Raw genomic sequence first — 17,264 nt, 5'->3', positions numbered from 1 at the left:
CAGCAATACAATGACCCAGGACAATTCTGAGGGATTTATGGTAAAGAAAGCTACCCACATTCAGAGGAAGGACTGCAGGAGAGGAAACATATAAGAAAAGCAACTGCTTGAACGCATGGGTCGGGGTGGACATGATTGAGGGTGTGGACTCGAAACTACCACACCAATGCAACTACCAACAATTTGGAAATTGGTCTTGATCAAGGACACATGACAAAACTAGTGGAAATGCGCATCGGCCATGGGGGAGGGGTGCGGGGGGGGGGTTGAAGGGGAAAGGTGGAAGCATGAATCATGTAACCATGTTAAAAATGAATATTAATAAATGTTAAAAAAAAAAGTACAAAATACTCTGGTATTCAAAGTCCTTCATACACTAGCCCCCTCTTACCTCTCTCCTGTCTTTTCCCACCTTCCTCCATACCACATACTCTTTCAAAGAGTGACAATGTTCCAGGAACAAGACACTCCACTCCCAGCATTTTCTCTGACCATCTCCCATACCTAGAACACTGACTCCCTCTTCTAACTACTGACTTTTCTGGCTTCCTTTTAAGGCCCAATGAAAATTCTACCTTTTGCAGCAGCCTTTCCCAAACTGTATTAGTTCAATTATCTTTCCTCCATTAATCATTTCCTGTTTAATCTGAATATATAGTTTACTTTGTATATATTTGTTTTTTCTTGACTCCGCCATTATCAAATTATAAGCTCCTTGGGGTCCACATGGTAGCGCACAAAGCTCCTCTGCTAGAACTATTCTCACCCTGACCTGTTTCCCTTTTTCCCAGCTACCCAGCTCCTGCCCTTTCCTTGGCTAATGACTGGCTCAGATCTATCTTTTTAGAGCCTCAGGGCCAAGGAGTCAGAAATCAGATGAGAGCCAGCTCCTTGGGTCTCCTTGGAGGGAGTCTCTTTACTGTAGATCCTAGTTTTCTTGACAATGGGCATAGTGGGGAAAAACACAGAAATGGAGTTTGAGGGCACGAAATTGAATCTCAGTTCTGCTCTTTCGTTTCTCCACAGCTTTGGCTATGCTATTTAATTCTGTTGGGCCTCAACTTCCCTCATTTGTACAACGAAAACATGGAAACTGCACAATCTCTTAAATGCTATTCTTCTTCCCTATTCATTCTCAATGCAATGAATCCAGACTGAAGACAAGAATACTCTATAGGAAAAAGGTATACATATATTATGAGGCACAAGCATAAATGGTCTAGTTTCTTTCAACTGCCTCCCTTCTGATAACCCAATTATAGTAAGGTTAAAGGCATATTCCTTTAAGTGCTACAACTAAACAAATATTTTTACTTTATTTGATATTCTAATTTCCTGGCCTCTGTTTCTGATAACCTCTTGAATGAATAAAATCAGAGTTCAGGCCTATAGTCCAGTATGGCTAGGAACAACACTTTGTTGTCCTTTTTGAGTCATTTCAGTAGTGTCTGACTTAGTGACCTCATTTTGGGATTTTCTTGGCAAAGAGACCAGAATGGTTCACTATTTCCTTTTCTAGCTCCTTCTAGGGATGAGGAAACTGAGGCAAACAGGGTGCTGTAACTTGCCCAGGTCAACAAAGTGTCTGAGGCCAGATTTGAACTAAGGAAGATGAGTTTTCCTCATTCCCAGGCCATTGCCTACTGCCCTAGAAACAACACTATCATGTCTTAAAAAATCCGATTGCTTTTCTTCCTTCAGTTCCAAAGGACTTACTAGTAGCCGCATCACAAATGCTAGACTATCCAGTTTCATCACCATTTGTGCAAAAAGCAATGAAATTCCAGATCTAGATCAGAATCTTTCTAAAACTGGGGTGGGGAGAAGAGTGTGGAGATAATGAAACTTCAAGAGCTCAATCCCTAGATTTAAGGCCAGCAGCCAAAATGAAATTATCTCCAATTACTTTGGAAGACACAAATAATTTTAGTTATACTCTGTGTGGTGACTTCTTGGAATGCACCAGCAGAATTGAAAGACTCTTTTCTTTTTCCTATCCTAGACTGGTAAATAATTTCTTAACTCAAACATTACAAGTCAGCATGATGGAGGGCAGGTCCTCTGTACTGTCAATGACTAAATTTATGCTTACCAGTTCCAGACACACCTATTTTCTCAAGGTTCTGCTGGCATTGAACTCTTAAGATTTGCCCTGAAAAAAAAAAAAGGCTACCATTTTGAAATCTTTCCTTATCCCTACAATCTGAAATCCCATCGGACAGGCAGCAATAGGTTTAAATGGTCACCATTTCATTAAAAAAAATCTGGCATAGGCAAAGGAAGTTCGGGAAACTGTTCGCTGGGATTTTCATCATTTTCAGACCCTCTTCCTGAGCTGGTAATACAACATGCATGGGTGGATGCTGCCCCCCAGCAGCCTTGGAGATGATCCTCTGTATCACTTTCCCTTGCCAGGAACGCAGCTGCCAGTCATTAGGCAACTTCCAGATTTCCTAGCCTGATAAACACTCAAACTTCCAGCAGTAGCGCCCCAGCTCTGCCCCGGAAGGGCGCCATTATGAAATATTAAAGTGACTGGGGATTTATTTTTCGCCCTAAGGTGCTAAACTCCGAGAGAAGAGAGAAGTTAGGCGGCTCCAGGAAGCAACAGGTTTAAGCGTAAAACTTAAACAACCGGAAATGGTCCTTTTTTTGCCCGTCCTCGGTCTCCGTCCCTCGCTGCACTAACTAGCTCCCTAAACTCTTCACCTCGTGCCCTGGCCCTCTCTCGCCCCTAGCAGGGCTGCTCCGAAGCCCCTGCCCCTGCTCCTCCTTCTCTCCTGCCCCGCCCCGACCTCCTGCACTGGCTCTGACCCCTCACTGAGAGGGGCTGCCGGGGCAGTCAGGTCCCAAGAGGAGCCCATCACGGCCCTCTCCATCTGGTCGTTGTCCCCAAAGACGTTCCCCAAGCGCCCAGCGCTGGGACCCCTACCCCGGCCAGTTCACGGTTCCCTGCCGAAGGGCTCGCGTCAGCCCGCTCACTACCTGGGTAAACGAAGCAGCTGATGGCGGCTCCGAGGCGCCGGCCAAGAGCCGCCCGGGAGCTGGGAGCAAGGGAAGCAGAAACAGCAGCAGCAGGAGAGGAGCGGGCAGCGGCGCTCCTTCCATCTTGGTAGACCGAGCAGGCCTGACGGGGGACGGGAGGAGGGAGAGTGGAGGCGGGGCCAGCCGGCCTGGAGTTCTGGGCTGGGAGAAGCAGCTGGCCGCGGGGGGTGGGGGGGATTGGACACGCAGCGCTCCACTTTCTTGCTGCAGTTCCCACTAAAAGATCTTCCCTAAAATACTCCAGTCTATGTAAATAGAGACAATCTCATGTAAAGGAAATATTTTAATAAGATGAATTTACCAAAATCTAAGTGAAATACTAATCGAGAAAATTAGAACTATTTTTAGAGAAAACAATTCAACATTAACAAATACTGGGGAAAAAAAAAACCCTTGCTTAAAAGATGTTCTCTTCTAAATCACAGAGAAAGTATTTGTTTTTGTGAAAGTACCTTCAAAAATTGCCTACTTCATAAATTCTATCAACGTTTAAAGATGTCGTAACTCTAATACTATGCAAACTGGGGTGGGGGTAGGGGGAGGAAGCGGGAAAGATGAAGACCTACCAAATTCCTTCTATGATTCAAATACCTAAAGCAGGTACAGTCAAACCAGAAAAAACTGAAAACTATAGGCTAATTTCCTAATGAATGTTGGTGCAAACATTTTTAATAAAATTTAAAATTAAAAAAAAATCTTAAATAGCAAAGACTGCAGCAACATATCATAAGTATTGTACTCTATAACCAGAATGAATTTATACCAGGCATGAAGAGTTAGTTCATTATTAGGAAAACTATAAAGATAACTGAACTCATTAATAACGACAACCAAAATCATTTAAGAGATAGAGAAAAGCTTTTGAAAGGAAGCCATTTCTGTTAGGAAAAAAAGAAATTCAAAATCATAGAAATGGATTTTTCTTTTAATAAATAGTGTTTATCTAAAACTAAGTCAGCATTTTTTTTAAGCCATACCCTCTTGTCTTAGAATCAATTCTAAGATAGAAGAGCAGGATTAAGTGACTTGCCCAGGGTCACTCAGCTAGGAAATGTCTGAAGCTAAATTTGAATCTAGGTCCTCCCAACTTCAGCACCAGCACTCTATTCACTGTGCTACTTAGCCACCTCCATTAACATTATTTTTAAGGAGGATAAATTAGAAACCTTTCCAACAGGATTGATAGTAAAAGCAAGGATGTCCATAATCACCATTTCTATTTAATATAGTAATAGAAATGCTAACTATGAAGATAAGAGAAGAAAAAGAAATTGAGAGAATAAACAAAGGCAAAATGGAAACAAAATTAGTACTTTTTTTTTCAGATATTAGGGATTCCTAGACAATCAACCAAAAAACTAATTGAAACAATTTCAACACAGTTGCAGGATATAAAGTAAGCCACACAAATCATCAGCATTTCTGTATGTTACTAACAAAACCCATCAGGAAGGGATAGAAAAAATTTACACTTAAAATATCAACATAAAATGTAAAATACTTTGGACTTTATCTGCTAAGACATTCTTAGGAACTCCATGAATGCAATTAAAAAACACTTGAGGACAGATTTAAACAATGGGTGAAACAGTGTTCCTGAGTAGGCTGTGTTCAGAGGATAAAGATTTTGGGTCATTCACAGTGCAGGTGCTATGAGCTAAACTCTTTCTGGGTGGCATCAGGGATCCCCATCCAGGAATTTGAGCCATGGTTGACCCTGGAGCTAGAATTCTAGGTAGGATCCTGCAGCCAGTCAGCTGGGACTAGGGCTTTAAGATGGGTTTGGATTCCCAATGGGATGATACCTTCCAAGAATCAAGCTAAGCTATGATTACTTCATTAAACTATAATCACCTTATCCTCCCCAGAGTGAAGTAATGAAAGAGGAATTGGGGATTATGCTTCCCAAAGGTTGGAGTTTAAGTTTGTATATTTGTGATAGTGCCTTCTGAAGGAAGTATTTCTGGGTAAAGATTAATCCATGGCTAATGGAACTGGAGTGTAGGAGACTATCCCCTACAATTTAGGGAACACCACTGGTAGGGGCTGGAGCTGTTTGTAGAGCCAGACCCTCCAACTTCCTTAAGAGTACCAGAGAACTGTGCAAGAGAAATCAAATATAATATTCCTAGTCATCAGGCAGTGATGACCAGAGTGGTATGTTTATAAAATTTATGTTAATGGGCTGTTGGTGGAGATGTGAAAAAGTCCAGACATTCTGAAAAGCAATTTGGAACCATGGAGCTGTTAAACTGAGCATAATCTCTGAACTAGCAATAATACTATTAGGCCTATATGCTAAAGAGATTAAAGAAAGAGGAAAAGGACCAACATGTACAAAAGAGATTTAAAGCAGCTTTTTTTCTGGTACCAAAAAATTGAAAACTGAGGGGATGCCCTTGGAAGACTTGTAAGAATAAATGCAAAATGAAATGAGCAAATGATGGAAGACTTAAGAACTGATCAACACAATGACCAACCACAGCTCCAGAAGACTCATCATGAAATTTATTATCCACCTTCTGATAGATAGATAATGTAATCAGTGCAGATTGAAATTTTTTATTTTCCAGACATGGCCAATGTAGGAATGTTTTGCTTGATTATTCATGGTTATATCAGAGGTTTTGTTTTTCTTGTTCTCATTGGAAGGTGGGAGTAAGAATAGGTGGGTCATTATTAAAATAAAATTGTAAAAAACTTCCTGCTTCAAAGTTTGATCATCTTATCTATTAATTTACAGACGGAATTACAGGGAAGAATCTAGGTGAAGAAAACTATTTGTTAACAATCTGACTAGTATATAGAGTTGTGTACTCTGCAGTTCTGGTCAAACTGGTTTATTTGTTTTTCGTAAACATTCCACCTCCCACCTCTGTGCTTCTGCACAGACTTATGCCTATGCCTCCCCTCCACCTCTTGGCTCAGCTTATGTGCCACCTACTAGGGAAGGCTCTTCTTGATTCCCCAAATTGTTTATGCTTTCCTCATATCTCCAACATACTTTGTATGCACTTTGAAATTATCAATGTACATTTTATCTCTCCCCAAGTAGTAAACTTTTTGAGGTTAGGAGACTGCTTTTATTTTTATCTTTGTATCCTCAGCATGTACAGAATTACATGGCATATTACTGTTGTTCAGTCTAGTCCCAACTCTTTGTGACCCTATTTGGAGTTTTCTTGGCAAAGATATTGGAATGGTTTGCCATTTCCTTCTCTAGCTTATTTTACATATGAGGAAACTGAGGCAAACAAGGTTAAGTGACTTGCTCAGAGTCATTCAGCTATTAAGTGTCTGAGGCCTGATTCTAACTCAGGAAGATGAGTCTTCCTGCCTGCAGGCCAGCACCCTATCTACTACACCACCTTGTTGCTTAACATGGCACATAGTATATACTTAATGCTTATTAAATTGATTGAAGGATAGGTGCATTGGTCTATTTTAAATTTCTTTTACCTTAGTTGTAAAATATAATATTGCTTTATTGAAAAAAATCTTTCAAATTTCAGCTTTGAAACCAACCATAAATATGCAACAAGGGAGATGGGAGGTCCTCGATTCAAATCTGGTCTCAGACAATTCCTAGCTGTGTGACTCTGGGCAAGTCACTTAGCCCCAGTTTCCTAGCCCTTACCTTCTTCTGCCCTGGAAATGATACTTGTTATCAATTCTAAGAGGGAAGGAAAGAGTTTTAAAAAAAGAAAGAAAAAAACCCAGTATGACTAAAATTAGGAGAGAAAGAGGTAAGTGCAAAAAATTTTCAGAGCAATTCTCTGATAAATTTCCAAGATAGAGAACTGATACAAATTTTATAAGAATAAGAGTCATTCTACAATTGATAAATGATTTAAAAAATGAACAATTTTCTAAGGGTAAAATCAAAGCAATCAACAGCCATATGAAAAAATATTCCAAATCCCCAATAACTACAGAAATGTTAATTAAAAAATTTCTAAGGTTACAACCATCAGATTGGCAAAGTTGACAGAAAAGGAAAATGAAAAATAATGAGGATGGGGCACTGTGGAAAAATAGGCACATTAATGTACTCCTGGTAGAGCTGTGAATAGGTTTAGCCATTCTGGAAAAATTTTTGAACTATGGTCCCCAAATTACTAAACTGGGTATATCCTTTGGCTCAGAAATATCATTAATAGGTTTATAACTCAGATTTTAAAAAAAAGGAAAATGAACCATATGTAAAAAGTTATTTATAGCAGCTTTTTTGTGGAGTTAAAGAACTGGAAACTAATGCGGTGCTCATCATTTTTGGAGTGGCTAAACAAATTATAGCATAAATTATAGGACATGAACAATATTGTGCTATAAAGAAATGATGAAGACGTCAGTCTCAGCAAAATCTGGAAAGATTTCTAGTAAGTGATGCAGAGCAAAGGGAGCAGGAAAACAACTTATATAATAACATTGTAAGGGAAAACAACTTTGAAAGACTCATTATTATAGTTATATGGAAAATTCAAGTCTAATGGGAAGGGGGTTGTTTATTCAGTAGCCCCTGAAATGTATTTATCTTCCAGAGAGGGTCTAAATCATAGAGTGGTACAAGACTTTGGAGAGACTCTTGGAGTTCAATTTCTTTTGTATCTTCCTCATCTATATTTATGTATGAGGTGTTAGGGGAGGAACAGAACCTCTGGTATGAAGGTTTGCTAAGCCCTTGCCAGAATTACTCATTCACTGTTGGTGTCTACCTATCACCCAATTCTCACCTATGGCCCCAAAAAGCCATACCATGCACAGCAGTCATATCCTAGTAAAATCAAATTGGCCGACTGCTAAATGGTACCTTAAGGGGATGTCTACCCCAAGCATGTGAGGACTTCCCTGGTGGAACAAGCAAATGAGAATGATTTGTTCTAGTGGCCATGAAGGTAGCCAAAGCAGGTGTTGTGGAGTGCTCAGAGCTTGGCCAGATCTAGCCAGTCATCATTGTATCCCAGGCCATCACCAGTCATCCTGAATTTTGTATTGCCATTGGACTTCAATGATTCTGGAAGAGAGTGAGGTCGACAGCTTTGTGCAACTCTGCCTCATTTAAATCCAATTCACCTATGCCTTGATGTCATTGGCCCTCTTCCAAATGAAGGACACAAATGACAACAGCAACAACATCATCTTCCTCATCATTTACCTTATACTATAACCACCAAGGCCCAAGCATTAAGTTTCTTTTCACTTGGTCCCAGTATCATTTCCCTATTGTTATAGGGAACTAGCAAAGTGAAGGTGATTGACAGCCAGAGGAAAAAGAAGATTCCAAAGATCTACCACTGAAACCTTTCTTTCTGAATGCACTTTGATTGAATTTTTGGCAAACAGAACAACTATTACAGATCTTATTTTGTAACAGTACTTATTTCCTGTGCACATTGCCTTTTGATAGATGACCTTTTGTGTGAATGGCTTGACACAAATAGGTATAGAAATCTTTTGGTAAAAGCAGTTTTCCAGTATCTGTAATCCATTTCCCATGTTCTTTCCTTGCTCCACATTTCTCCTTCCATTTCTGGATTTCTGAGACTACATAAGCTCTTTCCAAATCATCAGACTCAATTGTTGACATATTCAATACATATACTGGAGCATTCTGGGAAGCATACTTTGCCAGCCAACCACCAAAGTTCTGGAATCTTTTTTCCCCCCTGGCTCTCAATCACCTTCACTTTGCTAGTTACCTATAACACCATGGTGGAGAAAAAAATTAATATTTTGAGTAGAGCTGCCTTGGTTTAGTAGGTAGGGTGAAACCACTTATTATCCTATAGTGGGCAAACTTAACTTCTTCACCAAATCTACCTGACTTGGAGTCTAAGGCTGCTTAGGGGAAAACTTCCTTCTCCTATCACTCTATATTCTTCCCAAGTTCATATTCCACTTTGTTCTTCTCTCATCTTGCCCTCTGGGAGCCCAGTTGGAATGTTTACAAACTAACGTTCAAAGTACAACTTCTCACACTCAGAGAAAGCTGGTTTCCTCCAGAAGATACGGAATCCCTGGTCACTGCCATATCTCCAGTTCTGTTTGCACCTTTTCTCATATCCCTCAATACACCAGGCCAGGAAGAGGAATACTTCTTTACTCCTCAGTGTCACTTTCAGAGATTCTCACCTCTTGCTATTATTACTTTTCAAACTCTTCAACAGCAGGAATTCAGAGACTGAAGAGTTTCCTTGGCTTCCTTTAATGTCCAGCTCAGCTACCACCTTCTTGGGGTTCTCCTCATCCTTTCCTCAATCTATAAATGGTTAAAGGCATTGTCAGTTTTCAAAGATTCAACAATCACATTGGAAAAATGCACTAATAATTAGAAAAATGTTACAACTCCTATCTATCAGAGTGGCAAATAAAATGACAAATGGTGGAGGAGCTGTGTCAAAAAGAATTACACTAATGGCCCATGGATGGAGCTGGGAATCAGTCCAACCCTTCTGGGAAAGCAATTTGGAACGATGTCTAGAAAGTGACTAAACTAGACGTGGCCTGTGACCCAGCTCTACCCTTACTAAGCCTATACCCCCCAAAAATCAAAGAATGAAGAAAAAGATTTACAGGTACAAAATGGCTCTTTTCGAGGTTCAGGGAGAGATGGAATACAGCGAAGAAAGGAGTAATGATCTAGAAGCACAGAAAAGCGTGAAGTCGGGCCGTCGCTATAACGACGACGCTCCGCCACGGCGAAGACGCTCGGTCGCTGCGTCGCTCTAGTCGTGACGTCAGATAGAGGCGCCCGCGCCAAAGAATTTCCCTCGCGGAAGAGCTGCTGGACCTCGCAGTTCTCGGCTCCCTGGGTTGGGGGTCCCGGCGTCATGGCAGTGCTCTTGGAGACGACTTTGGGCGACATCGTTATTGATCTGTACACAGAAGAGCGGCCGCGGGGTGAGTAGCTGTGCTGGAGTCACTGGCCCTCCCGCTGCCTTCCTCAGCTCTCCCGCCTCACTCCTGTACCCCGGGACTCCCCCCAACTGGGCCCTTAGAACTTGAGAATCCTCCTTTTCCAACCCCTTTACCCAAATCTTTATTTTCGTCCACGGTCATTTTGTTTGGAAGAGTTTCTGGCAGGGGAGCAGGACTCTGCTACTTTTGTAAATGATTCTGCCGTGGGGTGTTTTGGAGGCAGCCTTGGCAGTGGTGGTCAGGAAGATCTTAATTTCAAACCAACCTCCGACCTTTTGTAGCTCTATAACCGAAGTCCCGAAACTCTGAAGCTGGGTGGCAGTCTGCACTGCTGCAGGTGGGTCCCACGTTGAAAGTTTTTAGTTCGTTCTCAGGTTAACCGGTTCTCTGGTAGAAAAGTTCCTCGGGCTGCTGAGGTCGTAGTGTTGTTCACTGTAGACTTATTAAATGCCGTGGATTTATATGGAAATGGAGACGTGGCTAACTGTGTTCATGTCTTTGAAAGGCAGCTTAAGCAAGGGGGACTAGACTTTTGTTTGACCCCGGAGGGTAGAAGGAACTACAGAGAGGGTGGTTGTGCTCAGGGCCAGGAAGATTTCTGTTCGAGTTCTGCCTCTGATACATATTGGTGTGACCCAGTGATTGATAAGGGGAATTTCTTACTAGGTAAAGCCATGATAGAAAAACAGCAGAAGGAATTTTAGAAGGGAAAGTTGAAGGGACTGGGGGCAGGCCTTGAAGACCTGCCCCCATCTCTCATGACAGCTTTTTTTTTTTTTTTTTAAACCCTTACTTTCTGTTGTAGATGGGTTCCAAGGTGTTAAGAGTAAGGGCTTGGCAGCTGGGATTAAGTGGCTTTCCCAGGGTCACACAGCTAGGAAGTGGCTGAGACCTGATTTAAACCCTAGGACCTTCCTTTATCAGACCTGGCTCTCTACCCACTGAGCCATGTAGCTGCCCTTTCAAAATAGCTTTTCAATTGGTTTCCTTATCTCCTGCCTTTCCAAGCACAGTTGCTAGACTAAATCTACCAAACACACATAATACAAACTCTTTCCTCTGTTATTTAAGACCCTCCATGTTTCTCTCCCTTAGATCCTAGTTTCATACTACATAATTATATTGCATTTTAAATTCCAGCCAAAATTGAATATTAGTTTTCTAGTCTCCTCCTTCCTAATTTCTTCTAGTCTCTGCATTTGTACATATCATATCCCATCTTTGGAATGTACTTCCTTTCACATCTTAACCTATTTAATAATAATTGACCTTTATATTGTATGTCTTTTATTTACATATTATCTCATTTAATCTTCATAACCTTGTGAGGCATGTAATATAGGCATTATTACTCCATTCTACAGATGACAAAATTGAGACTTAGATTAAATGACAGTTATTCAGCTAGTTAAGTGTTAGCAGTAGGATACAAATCCAGGTCTTGCCAAGTCATGTATGTTTTTCATAGCACCTACTGAAATCTTTCTGTTTAAGGCATATGTTCCTAACCTTTTTTTTTGTTCTTAGCTTGGTAGTCTAGTGACTATAGTATACTATACCAGACCAGTTAAACAAATTTTGCTTGTATTTGTTCAATATTAATATAGATAATTTTTACGTTTATATAGCTTATTTTTTATTGGTAGTCTGCAGCTGACAGATTCCTAGTGAAATAGAACTTAAAGGAGAAAATAGAAAAATTCAATGTTAAATTTCCTTTAAATCCCCTTTCTGATTTTTTTTTGGGCCTTTAGTGTAACCAATCAATTAATAAGCATTTATTAAATACTTGCTATGTGCCAAGCCCAAGGCTAATTACTGGGGATGCAAATACTTTAAAAAAAAAAAAAAGAAAGGAAAGGAAAGGGAAAAAATAGAAACAATTCTTGTTCTTGAACTTACATTTTAACAGACACCAGAAAAGATATATTGTCCACTATTTTCTTTTCTAGTAACTGAAGTAAATTCAGAACTTGTCTTGTTTTTGCTTATTTAAAAAATTTCTCAATTGCTGTGATGAATTACAATGTTTTCATTTCTTTCAGCTTGCTTGAATTTTCTGAAGTTGTGCAAAATAAAGTACTACAATTATTGTCTCATTCATAATGTACAGGTAAGTTGATTATTGCTACTTATTTCCTCATTGCTTAAGTTATTCAACTCAGAATATCAATTGATCAGTCTATCTTGTATGTTGTAGAGAGATTTTATTATACAAACTGGTGATCCTATGGGTACTGGCCGTGGAGGAGAGTCAGTCTTTGTGTAAGTACATTTTGTTTATATGGCAAAAAAATGAATTTCCTATTTGAATGCTAATTATTATGCTGCATTTGTACATCTCTATTATAATAGTACTAAATTACTTTTATATTGTGCTTTTATGATTTTTAAAGCACTTTCAAATGTGCCTAACTTCCTGAAGGAATTTTGTTGGGGAGTGGAGGGAGGTAATGGAAAGTAATATTGGAATCATGATTACATTCTTAAAAGTATTATTTGTAAATGATCTGGGATTAGCTGGCCCAGTGAGTTCAGGGGTGGTACTAATGGTACCAAAGGTGGCAAGGTCAGGGCAGTTGATTGATCCCTAGCTACAAAGCTAAACTTGATCAGTTTTTGTGTGAATGAGAGTTCTTATGGGAGAAGTTGAGTAAGAATATGTGGAAGATATCAACATGTGTGCTTTGTTGATGGAGCATCAGTGAGCATTTTGTTGCTACTGGTTCTCTAAAATATGAAAAAGTATATATTTTTTCAAAAGATGAACAATACTTTCCTTTACATTATTTACTACACAAGTACCCTTGTTTTAGGCTTTAAGCGATAAATTCATTTTGTATATTCAACTTTGTGTGTACTTCTTATTTCAGGTGAGAGAAAGAAGAATGTGTTGATCTTCTGATGTTTAGTAGAAAGTTATGCATAATTTTCTATCATCTTTCAATATGCCTATGATATTATACTAGATTTCAACCATGTAAAATCATTTAGAATTTTTTTCCCTGCTGATGTTGAATTATAGAAAATACCAGCAAAATGTTGGAAATGTTTAAATTCAACACTTATATAGAAACAGTTTTTCACTAGTAATTTCCATTTTTAAGGTCAAAAACAAAAATTAGATAATCGAACTATTTCATCATATTTTTTATTTGAAAATCTGAGTATCTGTTTTTTTACTATGATTTCATCTTTGCATATTTATAGTTATTAAAAATAGTGCTGTGTATTATTCAGGCAACTGTATGGTGATCAAGCAAGGTTTTTTGAGGCAGAAAAAATGCCAAGAATTAAGCACAAGAAAAAGGGCACAGTATCTATGGTCAACAATGGCAGTGATCAACATGGATCTCAGGTGAGTTCAGCTATAGTTGAATAAATAAGCCTTTTACATCTGAGGAATGGGGAGGATCACCTGTAAATAGATCTATTGCAACAATTCTAGAAAGGTGAGACTCACTTGAACAAGGTTCATACTTTTTTCTCACTAACCCATTCTAATATTTTTAAATTTATATTAACATATGTATTTTATTTGTATTAATCAGCTAAGATTTGCCTTCATACCCTTCCCCAAGTTGAGAACCCAAGAAAAATAAAACCCATTACAAATATGTGTAGTCAGTTTTCACACTGGCCAATAGCAAAAAAATATTTCTACATCCTCAGTCCTTTCCTTTTCTATCAGGGGGTGGGTAGAATGTTTCCTCATTAGACCTTGTTGGTCATTGCATTGAAAAAAGGATAGCACAATAATATTTCATCATGTTTATATACCATGACTTGTTCATCCATTTTTCAGTTTATAGATATTCCTTCAAATTCTTACTCTTTGATACTCCAAAGACCTATAAATATTTTCGTGCATCTTTAGGTTGCTTGTTTTGCTCATGTTTTTGGCTCTTAATCTACTCTTCCTCAAATTCCTTCTTCCCTTCCCTTTGTATTTCCTTGTTGAGTTAGCTATATTTCTGTACCCAATTGTGCGTGTGTAATTTTTTTGGACCAGTTCAGATGAGAGTGAAGTTCAAGTGTCAGCAACTCTCTTTATTCCCTTCTCCTTGTTTGCATATTTAACTACTTTTAAACCATGATTGTGTAAGATAATTTCCTCTAAGATAAGTTTCCTTTACCTTCTCTCCCCCCTTCTGATTTCAGATCATTATACAACATTATATAACTAAGCCTTTTTAAACCCCTTAATTACAGCTTATTTATTCTTTCATTTTCCATTTTGAAAAACATTGAAAAACATTAAACATTAAAAAACATTTCCTAATCCTTCTTTTGAATCCTGTAATGAAAAAGAAACCAATTAAATGGAAGTTAATGAAGGATCTAGAAGATATTTTGGATAATCCTTTTTTTTTTTTTTGGCTCAGTGTAGTGGAAAGAATGCTGTATTGGGAGTCAGAAGTCTTGGATTTGAGTGCCACTGCTTACACTTACTAATTGTGTGATTTCAGTCAAATCACTTTACTTTCTAAACCTCAGTTTTCTTGTCTGTAAAAAGAGAATACTAATTATAGATATATCTTGAATGAAACATTTGCAAAAGGACTTAGTAAATTTCATGTTCCACATAAATCTAAGATCCTATTATAGTTGCTATTATTGTTATTGTTGTCATTAAATTAATTGTTGAAAAATGAGGCCTAGAGAGGTGAAGTGACTTCCCCAAAGCATCCTGGTTAGAGAGTGACAAACCTGGCACTAGAGATGAAGATGAGATGATCATTTCAAAGTTTAAGATCTTTAATCTACTTTTACTTTTTTGGTAACCTGAATTATCCCACCACATACATTAAGATTCCATTTGAAATTAGCCAGTATTTCGCAACCTCACAAATTACTGTCTTTGGCTATTAACACACATTACACATATACATGCATGTGCACACACATAAGTGAACTAAGAGTTTTCAGAATCTATGCTAACATCAGGGAATTACTTATTACCATATTTTTTTAAACCCTTACTATCTGTCTTAGAATCAATACTATGCATTGGTTCCAAGACAGAAGATCAGTAAGGGCTAGGCAATGCTAGTTAAGTGACTTGTCCATGGTTGCATAGCTAGAAAGTGTCTGAGGCCAGTTTTGAACTCAGGACCTCTTGTCTTCAGGTATGATTCTTAATCTACTGATTCTCCCCCCAATTCCATATTGTTTTGAGGTTATGCAAAACTTTCTCTTTAGATATAAAATCGATTTTGTACGTTTTGGGGTGAATTGTATTCATGACTAATTTTAGCTACATACTTTCTAAATGTGTTTATATTTATTATGTAGTAATATACATCTTCTCTTTTTCACGTCTAGTTTCTTATTACCACAGGAGAAAATCTAGATTACCTTGATGGTGTGCATACAGTGTTTGGTGAAGTAACAGAGGGAATGGATGTAATCAAGAAAATTAATGAGACTTTTGTTGACAAAGACTTTGTACCTTATCAAGATATCAGGTATGATTATCATTTATGCTCTACATGTAGTGCTTTAAGGATCTGTGATTTCATCAGCATTCAGATTTCCCTTTCTGATAGCAAAGTGCAATTCCTTGATGCCTTAGAAGACTAGGAGTAGCCTTGGCTAAAAAATTCCCTTATGATTAGCTGTCTGTTGATGAGCCTCTCTGAAATTACCTGGCATGGGCCCTGGGCAACAAGATCAAAGGCTGCTATTGGGTCTCTAGTTGAAGCTTTTTCAGCTTTGTAGGACTTGCCTATTTTTTTTAAAAACTAGAGCAGCCTTTAAGAACTTAGGTTCATCATAATCATTCACTTAATCAATAGATATTTATTAGGTTTTTCCTATGTGACTGGAATTCTCATAAAAATATAGAAGTGAGATAATCCCTTCCCTCAATGACCTTTTTATGTTCTGTTGGGGCTCAGGGCAGATAGAGTGGAAGTGGATACAATATGTTGACAGTTAAGTAAATGTAGTTTATATGCAAAATAACTATGCATTGACTAAATTAGGCAGATACTTACAACTTAGTGAATTGGCATATGTGTCTTATCGATAATGAAATACGGCAAAAGTTTAGGATTTCAACATTTGAGTAGTTCTCTACTTTAAAGGTCATTGCAGGTGAATGTCATATCAGATATTAATAAATAACATGAAAACACAAGTTATAATAATTTCTTTAGGTTCAGCAGGTTTTAAGAACTTGGTATAGATCTTCTTTTGACTTGAATAATTAAAAGATTGCTTATTTTTTATTAATTAAAATAATTAATGGTGAATTTATAGATTCTGGAACAATTTAATTCAAATACTTGCTTTTCATTTGTAAGGATAAATCATACAGTGATTTTAGATGATCCTTTTGATGACCCAGCTGGCTTACCAATTCCTGATCAATCACCAGAACCAACCAAGGAACAACTAGATGTAAGTATATTGACTCTACCATTTTCTGGCTATGACCTCACCTCTTGAAGTCTTTTTTCTTGTCTGTAAAATGAAGGGATATAATTAGAATTCTTTGATTTTTCTTAAGCTTCTTGGGAGTGAACATTGTTATGTGTAGATATGCTTTTCACACTAAAGTGATTTCTTCAGAATTATATTTTGTTAGGATAACCATTTCCATAATACTTACATAATTGCTAACTAGGGAAACTTGAAGTCTTCTTTCCCCCCATTGTCCTCATAGCTACAAGTGATGCAAACACTATTCTGGCTACCCCCACTACTTTAACAAAACTTTCTTTTTCTCCTCAAAGGCACACATAGAATCTACTTCTGCTACTTATATTCTCTACTAGTTCTGTTTCTGCCCATCTTTTGAAATGTAGATCTTAACTACAAAGTATTTTTTTCCCTTTGCCCTTTTATTTTTATTAAAACATAATGGTGTGGGAAACTTCAAAATGCATTAGATGTTTTGCCTTAAATTTTTCTCAACACTCTTGCTGAAGAGATTATAATGGTTCCAACTTATTTCTAGGAGTGTGGGTCTTGATTAGAATAGGCCAAAAGGTGTATATAGCATTTTAACATTTTGTACATCCAATAGGAGGAAAGGAAAAAAGAATTTTGGGGTAATATCAATACCAACCTACCTCTGGCATTCCTCGTCTATTGGGACACTATTTTAGTTTTGTCTAAACCAGTGGTTACCAAACATTTTTGGCCTACCGCCCCCTTTCCAGAAAAAATATTACTTAGCGCCCCTGGAAATTAATTTTTAAAAAATTTTAATAGCAATTAATAGGAAAGATAAATGCACCTGTGGCCATCACCGCCTCCCTGGATTGCTGCAGCACCCACCAGGGGACAGTGGC

General features: G+C 38.2%; 2 protein-coding genes across 2 annotated transcripts in view; one reads left to right on the top strand and one right to left on the bottom strand.

Moving 5' to 3' along the window:
- GINM1 (glycoprotein integral membrane 1) overlaps window positions 1-9,877 on the bottom strand; it is a 31,388-nt gene extending 21,511 nt beyond the window's left edge. Inside the window, exons 1-2 of the mRNA XM_044675461.1 lie at window positions 9,695-9,877; window positions 2,986-3,249 (exon numbers count right to left, since the gene is read on the bottom strand). Of these exons, the coding sequence (XP_044531396.1) occupies window positions 2,986-3,249; window positions 9,695-9,877 (447 nt within the window). The remainder of the gene's footprint in view (window positions 1-2,985; window positions 3,250-9,694) is intronic.
- Window positions 9,876-17,264, top strand: part of PPIL4 (peptidylprolyl isomerase like 4) — a 30,650-nt gene continuing 23,261 nt past the window's right edge. Inside the window, exons 1-6 of the mRNA XM_044674722.1 lie at window positions 9,876-9,945; window positions 12,009-12,076; window positions 12,164-12,228; window positions 13,204-13,321; window positions 15,289-15,431; window positions 16,272-16,368. Coding sequence (XP_044530657.1) covers window positions 9,876-9,945; window positions 12,009-12,076; window positions 12,164-12,228; window positions 13,204-13,321; window positions 15,289-15,431; window positions 16,272-16,368 — 561 coding nt within the window. The remainder of the gene's footprint in view (window positions 9,946-12,008; window positions 12,077-12,163; window positions 12,229-13,203; window positions 13,322-15,288; window positions 15,432-16,271; window positions 16,369-17,264) is intronic.

This window comes from Gracilinanus agilis, chromosome 4 (genome assembly GCF_016433145.1).
Source record: "Gracilinanus agilis isolate LMUSP501 chromosome 4, AgileGrace, whole genome shotgun sequence".
Lineage (NCBI taxonomy): Eukaryota > Metazoa > Chordata > Mammalia > Didelphimorphia > Didelphidae > Gracilinanus > Gracilinanus agilis.
This window is presented reverse-complemented; position numbering and strand designations above follow the sequence as displayed.